At 38.4% G+C, this 10,253-nt stretch overlaps 2 protein-coding genes across 2 annotated transcripts in view; one reads left to right on the top strand and one right to left on the bottom strand.

The window, feature by feature from the left end:
• The window catches only part of LOC101849788 (excitatory amino acid transporter 3-like), a 10,234-nt gene extending 9,966 nt beyond the window's left edge, over positions 1-268 (top strand). The window contains exon 7 of the mRNA XM_005105328.1: positions 10-268. Within this exon, the coding sequence (XP_005105385.1) occupies positions 10-268 (259 nt within the window). The remainder of the gene's footprint in view (positions 1-9) is intronic.
• Positions 269-2,413: 2,145 nt separating this feature from the next.
• LOC101848136 lies at positions 2,414-9,270 on the bottom strand (the record flags this gene model as incomplete). Its single annotated transcript, XM_005105321.2, is given in 4 exon segments — positions 2,414-3,044; positions 4,238-4,357; positions 5,740-5,835; positions 9,070-9,270. Coding segments are annotated over 4 exon segments (600 nt in total). The 3' UTR covers positions 2,414-2,826.
• Positions 9,271-10,253: the final 983 nt, after the last annotated feature.

The following is a 10,253-nucleotide window of genomic DNA, read 5'->3' as shown; positions in this document are numbered from 1 at the left end:
ACCCCCCAGTGACCGGCTCCGCACCATGATCAATGTTCTCGGTGACGCCTTCGGTGCGGGTATCGTGCACCACTTCTCCCGGGCCGACCTACTGAGGATGGATGAGGAGGACAGGCAGGAGAGGGAGGGAGAGGAGGAGAGTGTGGACCTCAGTGAGGGAGGGGAGGAGAGTGGGGACCTCAGTGACGTCATCACAGCTCAGGCAGACGGCGACAAGCGCGTCAATGGAGGAGTGGACAATGTGGCGTACGACAGCTCGAGAATGTGATTGTGAACCAGATAATAATAATATTATATTGAGAATGTGATCGTGAACTAGATAATAATATTATATTGAGAATGTGATTGTGAACTAGATAATAATATTATATTGAGAATGTGATTGTGAACTAGACACATTGAGAATGTGATTGTGAACTACATGTAGATCTAAACAATATGGGGTATGATAGAATGTGATTGTGAACTAAACAAATTGAGAATGTGATTGTGGACTAGACATATTGAGAATGTGATTGTGAACTAGACATATTGAGAATGTGATTGTGAACTACATGTAGATCTAAACAATATGGGGTATGATAGAATGTGATCGTGAACTAGACAAATTGAGAATGTGATTGTGGACTAGACAATAATAATGGTGAGTGACAGAATGTGATTGTGAACCAGACAATATGGCATGTGATCTTATGTGATTGTGAACAAGCCAATGTGGGGTAGGGTAGAATGTGACTTTGAACTTCACAACATGGGGTACGACAGAATGTGATTGTGAACTTCACAATATGGCGTATGACAGAATGTGATTGTGGACTAGACTACTCGAGAATGGGATTGTAAACGCGACAAGTTGATTTATGACAGCTCTATGATGTGATCAGTCAGGCAGATTGTCCACTTAAAGAACTCCACCTCCCCCACTCCCAATCCCGTGTGTGTGAGTCTGTGAGTATATGATGAGTGTGTGTGTGTGTATGAGAGAGAGAGAGAGAGAGAGAGAGAGAGAGAGAGAGAGAGAGAGAGAGAGAGAGAGGGAGAGAGAGATCCTCGAGTCCCAGCAATGTCTTACTTACACTTAAGCCGAAGTCTAAGCCCTGTCTGCCTCGTGCAGTTATCTCGAAGTTGCCACCAACCACACACAAGCGACAGAATCTTATTGATCTACTTATACCTATTATACATAAAAGTTTTAATATATATTGTCTTCATTTTGAAAAAGAGCGTATGTTATATTCATTCATTTTGTTGAGGGTTTTTTTTTTTTTGCAGTCTTAATTTATTATATTGCTAGATATCTAGTAATTTAAAAAAATAGCTGTAATATTTCTCATTTCTAATGCTTGAAAATTATTAAATTTTTTAAATTTCTGTTGCGTGTTATGAAAAAGGAAGCGTATGATAATCTTAATTCCTATATTGCTTGTTACTATTGCTTTTGCTTGTACATAAAAAAGAGCTTATTATAACAGTCCTAATTTCAATCACTTGTAACTGACACTTTTACGGCACTGTCTGTATTTCTATTGCTTATAATCCAAAAAGAGCTTATGATAATCTTAATTTCTATTGCTTGTAAATATAAAAAAAAGCTTATCTAATATCTAGCCCATTCTTGTAACTATTGTTTGTAAATAAAAAAGAGCCTATAAAAGTCTCAATTTGTATTGCTTGTAACTGTAACTTAGCAAAACTATCACCGTCTGTATTTCTAAGGTCAGCTACCATCATTTACTCCTCTCTTTTACTTTTTAGTTTTAGTAAGAGTTTTACGGCACTTGCAACACAATAAGGTCATATAAGTGCCGAAGATTAGAGTAGTTACAAGAGAGTAACAAACATAAAAAAGAAGGAGGAGAGATCAGGACGATAGATGTTTGATAGGAAAGGAGGAGCAAACCACATCAGAGCACCTGCCAACCACCCACCTTACTCCTCTCTGAATTCTCTCGACTTAAAATAAGTCAAAACTCCCTTTATTTACATATATATCACATTTTTCATCAACTACAAGGGTGTTGGTACAACAACGAGTACAAAGTACAGAAAATACAAAGTACAGACAAAGTAGAAAGTACAAAGTACTGACAGACAAAGTAGAAAGTACAAAGTACAGACAGACAAAGTAGAAAGTACAAAGTACAGACAGACAAAGTAGAAAGTACAAAGTACAAAGCACAAACTACAAAGTACAGTACAGAAATAGTACAGGCAGTGTACACAAGAGACAAAGTACAAAAAAGAAAAGTACAGACGAAGCACCGGACAAGTACATAAAGTACAGGCAAAGTATGGACACAAAGCACAGACAAAGTACAAACAGCAAAGTACAGACAAAGGACGGGCAAAGTACAGAACAAGTGGGCAAAGTACAGGCAAAGCACAAACAATATAATAACACAAACAAAGTTTGTCATTTAATTTCAATTTATTTATTTACAAAGTCGGATCATCTTCTTCTTCCTAGAGTTGACAAACATTCACACAATGGTCTCAGACAATTTCACATGTTTTTTTTTGCTGTTCTTCTGAACGCCAACGACTCGTTAACTTTGAGTGTCTCAGCTGTTCCAATCTTCCTGACAGTTACCAAGCTCGAACCTGTTGTTTCTTCATCTGTGACATCATCAGTCTCCTTCACCTATGTGACATCATTAGCCTGGCTCTCCTGGTCTCCACACTGCCAAAACGTGGACACACAAATAAACCAACAACAGTAGGGACAGACTGGTCAGTTAGACGACACAGCACCCACTCACAACAATCTATTTTTATATCCTATCAAACAAAACAACAAAAACAACACTCAACTCTCTAAGACGAAGACTAAGAGCGATATTTCTGGAAGGAAGCGTTGACCTCGCCGTCCTTGACCCCCTCCTGGTCGGGTCGGTCGACCATCCATCCCGTGCGGTACATGTTGAACACACGCGTCCGTCGCATCTCGCCCTTCATGTCGCCGTCCGTGTCCTTGATATACTTCATCAACCCACCCAGGCCGGCAAACAGGAGACCCAGCCAGGCACCCATGCGGTGGGACTTGTCTGTGGACAGACCCACAACAACATCAACAACAACAATAATAACATTCATAACATAAAAATAATAATAATAATAAAAATTCTGATAGCAATAATAACAATAATAATAACAATAACAATGATAATAATTCTAATAGTAATAACAATAATAATAATAATTCTAACAGTAATAATAACGATAATAATAATGATAATTAAAAACAATACTAATAATAACAATAATAACAACAGCAATAATAAAAATAATAATAAAAATGATATAATAATAATAAAAATAATAATAGTAATAATAATAATAACTGAGCATTTATATAGCACATATCCACGCTCTACAAAAAGCTCTATACGCTTTACAATTTATTATACAGAGGACTCTGATATATAATGAAGTCGTCAGGCCTGATCTTCAGTTTCGTTGAATCCAAGTGTTTGTTATATATAGCAATGTGAACAATATAAGTGGTGCTGCAGTGAAAGGTCTACCACTACCATACGCCGATACGACAACGTTTGCTTCCACAGACCAGCGCAAAACTCATTACTTAGATGTACGTCTATGTCTAAATTAGCCATCTGTATTTTCTGCCGAAGTTCCCACACGCGGAACACTTGCGCCTATGCTCCCCCATCCTCCCAGATACATGCCCGAACTGCCAAATGTGTGCTGGCAACCTGTCTGACCCCCTCTGACCTGCCACACACTGAGACACACCATGTCTTACCCACATGTAAACTTGTTTTAGTTTTAGTAAGAGTTTTACGGAACTTGCAACACAATAAGGTCATTTAAGTGCCAGAGATTAGAGGTGTTACAAAAGAGTAACAAACAAAAAAAGAGGGAGATAAAGACGATAGATGTTTGATAGAGGAAAGAAGGAGCAAACCACACCAGAGCACCTGCCAACCACCCAAGCACATGTAAACAGTGCATGTGTTGGTGTGAAAGAAAGTCTCTTATTGGTTGCATAAAATGTACACTATAGGCTAGACTAAGCGTGTACTCATCCATGGTGAAGTTTACAACCACAGTGCAGCCTCTCTATAACGACAACTCTTTATAACAACATTTTTTTCTGGTCCCAACAATGTTGTTATGGGAAGGTTGCACTGTATGTATAATAGTCAACAAACACCACACCACGTATTACATACATCACACTAGGTATTACACGAAACTAAGTCTAAGTATTACTTACACCAGACGCCAATCATGGTTCCAGCCCCGTATCCACCCAGCATGTGGTTGTAAAAATCTTCCTTCTTCCTGATCTGAGCAGCTGTGCTAACTCCCAGCCCGTATGTGGCTCCGGAGACAACTGTCAATGACACAAAGTCAACATGGAGGACACAGGGAACAAACCATCTCTGCCACAAACTTTAAAACAACTCAATACTCAATTATTTAGATATTAAACAGGCACATCTTCTACAGTTTAACAGGACTCAACTTTAGTGGACATGTAAATATAAAAGAATTCCTGATTACAGAATCCCAAAGAGAGTGTCTTATTGTGAGCTATCTTCAAGGAAGCATAAAGTTGTCACACAAAAAAAAAATGAGGGACAAAGACACCCTGAAAATGTCTCGGAAGGACTTCAACGTTAATCTTTGACATGGGAGAGCCTAGCTCCTGACAGAACCAGTTACTTTGGAGAGCAGCAGTCACAGTGAGTAGCAAACCATTAGCGGCTTCGCAAATTTAAAATGCGAGAATTCAAAAGAGAAGCCTGCCAGTTGCGCACACCTATGAGCATGTTTGTGTAGACATGAAACTTTTTAATTAAATGCTCAAAATGTGGGAAACTTTTCCCGGCCAAAATTGGTCTCGTTGGCCATAGCAGAATCCACAAGTCATTTTAATCTTTAATTCTTTGATTTTGCTTAAGAAATATTCTCCTCTGCTGATACAATATTCTTATGTTTAACAAGCTTTAATGAACATTAATTAATCACACAGACTCTTCTAAATCACCAAAACAAAAACTGGTCACTAATGTTTGAAGTCCCATGATCTATAAAATTTCAGCAAATCCGAGAGAGCAGTAGGAGCATAAAGAAAATGGCCAAGTAATTCTGTATAGAAATACTTGTCACGGTCTTAGGATCTACTTTGAGTCCAGCTTTGATAGCCTTTTGCATCTGATAAGACCATCTTGAAGCAGTATGCTTGAAACAGCTTTGCATTGGCCGTAGACATCGAGGAAGTAGATCTTCCAGCAGTATACAAGTTACAGCTTTGCCTGGGCGGCAGACATAGATGAAGTAGATTGCCAAGTACTACCTCCCTCCCTTCAGATCTTGACTTCCTTGTTACGTTCCAAAGGAGAGACATCGTCAATAGGTTTAGAATCAAAGAAGGTGTAAGGATGTGTCTGACAATTTCTTTTTCTTCTCTGCTAGATCTCATGAGTAGGCCTTCTGAATCTTCAATCTGCAGTGCTTCTGATTATTATGTATGTGACCATTTTTCCTACTTTGTAATGGCCTGGCTTCGGGCCAGGCAACCACATTCCAATTTCGAAGAAACTTTACAGTCCAGCTAGCCAAGCATTCATTCCCCTTTATGTTGGAATTTTTCAGGCATCACCAACTCCGACTAGAGTAGACTCCACATTCTGGCCCCTGAAATAACCCTGTCTCAAAAAAAGCCTGCCCCTTGGCATATTTACAGCAGATCACTAGGCTATTTATATCTACCCCAGGGTGTGAAGTGCCGGAAACATCTCTCCGCTGCCCTCAGGAGTTGAAAGCCTTGTTTGTCGTAGAGAAGAGCACCAGATGCTGCTAATCCTCCTGCAAAACAAAACAAAACAAAGATTTGAACCCAGGAAATTCAAAACAAGCTACAGAGGAGTCATAGCAGGTAGTTTAGTGAACGTGCTTGCGGCAGGGCGAATCGGCTGTGATACGCCCCGTAGACTTTTGTGATCAGCCACGAAGCCTCGCGTTACTGTGGGTTTACACAACTCACAGTTTTGTATCGTTTCTTGAATTGCACTGTCACATTTGATATATCTTTTTAAAAGGAAAAGAAAGATCTTCAAAACGGCAGTTGTGGTGTGAAAATCGATTTGGTAGAACTGGAAATATTTGCCTCTGAAAACAAGGCAATTTTTACAATATCATAAAATGAAATACTTCTGGCTGCGTATTTATGAAACTTTCAGAACCATTCCAGCATCTTTTGACACCTGAGTAGTTTAGGCTGAACTTTTATCACAACGCTATGGGGCTTCCTGTAAAAATGCATACACAAAAGCCAGTCAGCGACCAGGCGCCCCCCCTTCCCCCTGCACAGTGATAACGTGTTGCATCGACATCGCATTTATTCGCGCTTTACTTCTCCAAGATAATATCTCTATGAAATTATGTACTGACTGACAAAAGGATTCAGTTTTGTTTTTATTTTACCATATTTAGCTCTTGAATAGTGCAGATTATAGCTAAATCTAGATTCCCTATCTAGAATTAGCAGTAGTAGTAGGCTAGCATCAGTCAGAGAGCCTGCGTCTGCTAGACCTGACTTATTAGGCCTTGGGCTTTGGAATGTCTAAATAAAACAGTTCTAAGTAATTAAGTAATTTTAGATTCAGTATCTAGCTTTATTTTCCAGAGTTAATAATAATAAATCTCATCAAAACAATCACTTTTAGTTTTATTAGATTCAACTTTTTTCTAAAAACAGTTTTTTGCGCAAACTTACTAGAACTAGTAGAGTCTAACTGAGTTTATAAGCCTCTGCTCAGTCTTTCAGTACATACATGTATTTTCAGGATATTTTTAATTTTTATATTATCAAATTGTGCCATTTTCTTTTATATTGGCCAAAGAATAGCAGGAGAATTCTTAGACAGTGAGTCTCTGACTCAACATTTTTTAAAAAATTGTGCTCATCAATGAAAATATTGCTTGAGTTAGTATAGTATGAGGTTTTACGGCGCTCGCAACTGCTTAAATAAATATATGATAATAACTCAAAACAATACAACTGTCATGAATAGTGAAGAAAAATGTGTGAAAAAAATAGAACAATGAGGTAAACTATAATTTATTTTAAAAATTGCAAGTGCAAGTGAAGATCTCAGATGATTTTGTTATTTTTGGGTCATCTTTCTGTGGTTAATTAAATGTTCCAGTGGGCCTACTACTAAAATATATGTCTCCGATTCTAGCTTTATCTGGTAGTCAATGCAACTTTAATAAATGTGTGATGTGTTTTTTTTTGGTTTTTCAGATATCAAACAAGCAGCTCTGTTTTGGAACCAATGTTGATTGTTAGGCCTATTCTAGAGTTCCGATAAAAACTATCTCTCATGCATCTCATTAACTAATAATTCGCCGTAGGTGTATAAAGTCAAAAGTCGTGGAGGTAAAGCAGATCATATTTATTTATATAAAAACGCTAGAAAACGATTTAGAAATCTAAGCATGAGAAGTGTCCGTGAGTAAAATAACACCAGAAGTTTTACGATCATCATGAAGGCAAGGGCTTTCAAATGAAACTGTTTCAAAACATTATAAAATATATAGCATGACATGAGAACTTTGAAATTTTCACTAAACTGCCTAGATCTAGAAGCCCACAATTTGCCCCCACCGGACGCCGATTGATGACAGTAAGAAGAATTCCCTTTCCCCCATGGGACGCTGATCTGCAACGGAGCGATATAACAACGAAAATATAGTACTCACAATGATCTCCTTTTTGACATTGCGCACTTGTTTTTTAAGTTATAATTTCCTTTCTGAATGGTCTGTGTGGCCTGTGAGTTTGAGGTTGAACATAGTATATACAACAATTGGAGTAAATTTTTTAGAAAAATGTAAGGGAAACCCATTGGTATGACATGAGTGTTGTTTTACATAAATAATAAACGCCATGATGATAATTGGGGTGATGAATATTTGATCTAATGTTTTCAGGTCTGATTTGAATTTCTGTTTAGAACGTGAACATGCGATCATCACGTTCGATTAAAAATTCTCAATGCTGAAAATTTCATTGGTTGGTTTATATTTTTGCAGAGATACAGGGTGGCTATAATTCTAGATCTAGATAGATAGTAGGCCTACCGACGTTACACATGCATCCTGCTTTGTGGGGACAAGTGTCGTGAACTCTGCATGCCGTGTGGGTGGAAAGTGTTATCAAAGTGGTTGGAAAGCATACGTGTACCATCTTAGACAGTCTTAGTTAAGTTTGTACGTGAATTACAATCATCATATATATATACAATTGTTGACAGACTTGTTGGCCTTGAAATTATTCTCGCAGCAAACTGCAATGGACAGTTCCTCCTGGAAAACACCATCAGAGTTGCACTAGAGAGAGGTGGAATTGTCAAATTTTTATTGTTAGTCGTAGTAAACAAAACAGATCTACATGAAGCTGTAGTGAGCACCTAGCACACCTCTGTGATTGGCCCAAATATAGAGGAAATATTAGATTTCCACCATCTATTTTTGTCGTCTTCCGGGGCTTCCCTCACCAGTTGACTAGATCTCACCACCGTGGCCGGCCCACTTTGCCACAGTTTTAAAGCGTGCTATGGGCTTCGTCACTAGATCTAGATTCTAGATCTCGGTTCCATCGCCGACTGCTTGGGCTGTGTGTGCGCACATCATGTGTGTGTGTATGTGTGTGCATGAGCGCTTCTTGTGTGTGTGTACGTTTGTGTGTGCGCATGCGCTTGCGTGTTTGTGTGAGTACAACTTTGGGGAGAAGGTAAGTTTATGGTACGAGAATTGCTGAGACTATTTATAAAAGATATAGATCTAGATCTAGACTCTACACCGAGTAATACAAAAAACCCAAAACAAACACTGTGATACCTTGTCAACAGTTACTACTGGCAAGTCGTGGTGAGGGAAACTCAAGCCCTGCGGGATGACAAAAATAATAGACGGAAATGCATCATCTATATATTTGGGCCAATCACAGAGGAGTGCTAGGTGCTCGCTGTAGCTTCATGTGTTGGACCTACACTTTCTTCAACTTCAGTTGGACTAGGACACATAGGGGCATACCTGGGATACTCCCGACAAGAGCACCTGCTACGGTTTTTGGTATCATTTCAGAGTCATTGGGGTAGTACAAGGTGAAGTATTTGTTTAGTTCCCCTGGTCTCGTTCTGTACTTGTAGTAGTGATCGTTCGAAATTTCAGTGCTGTAGCGCAACTGGCCGTCCCCCATTGTTGCAATGTCCCTCCCTGACTGCACCGAAAAATGATAAATAAAGTTCTTTCACTCTGTGAGGCTGACTTTGAGAACCGGAAGTTTTCTACATCACCTTGAGATAACTCTTCAGTAAAGAAGGAAACTAACTGATGAATAGATCTAGAAAAAAGTTTTGCACAATTCTGTCCCCGTGGTTTTATGCACCCTGCAAAATTTAGCAAAATTTGATTTGCACAATTTTTGATTATTTTCCTTTATCACTCTTTGTGAAAATTAATAGAATCGCATAATTTCACATTTTTGGGCTCAGTTGGCATAATTTCAGAACTCTTTTTGCTTAAAACCGCAGGGACAGAAAATTAAAAAATCAATGATGATAAATAAAATCATATTCTTGTCAGTTTATTTATATATATACATGTACATGCATTATTATTTTGATCTCCAAATGTCTCACACATGCTGCAAGGAAATTAGTAAGAGAGAAACGGGAAAAAACAGCATTCTTATTCAAAGAATACTAAAACAATGCGCAAAACTTAAGAGGTCTATTCACGTTAAATAAAGTACTTTTAAAAAACCCTGACTTTAAAAGAAATTATGATAATAATAGGCTAATCGGTAATTGTAGTCCAGAGATTTTACAGTATTAGTAGTAGCAGCAAAGTAGAAGCAAAAACAGGAGGTGGAGGAGATGGGGATGGCGGTTGTGGTAGTGGTAGAGGCGTCTGCTCTCTGAAATCGGAAATCACGATTTAAAAACAAACAAACACAACCTACATCTGTTCAAGTTGTCTTTAATTAAGTTATTCTTGGTCAACCAATGCCCCTGTTTCAAGCTCTGCTCCTTCAAACTTCGCTAAGGTCAGATGTTAGGTAGAACAGACAAGGTTATTAATATTAAGCTACATGTATAGGCTATGTTTTGGGTAGGTGAAAATTTCTAGATATCTAGTGACAACTTTCAACACATCAAGTGAAATCAATAATAAAAAAAAGTAAGGGACCGTTCACAAATGACGTCATCTCGGGA

Source organism: Aplysia californica, unplaced genomic scaffold, assembly GCF_000002075.1.
Source record: "Aplysia californica isolate F4 #8 unplaced genomic scaffold, AplCal3.0 scaffold00464, whole genome shotgun sequence".
NCBI classification, from domain to species: Eukaryota; Metazoa; Mollusca; class Gastropoda; order Aplysiida; family Aplysiidae; genus Aplysia; species Aplysia californica.
Note: the sequence above shows the minus strand (reverse complement) of the source record. Positions and strands in the feature narration are given on the sequence as shown.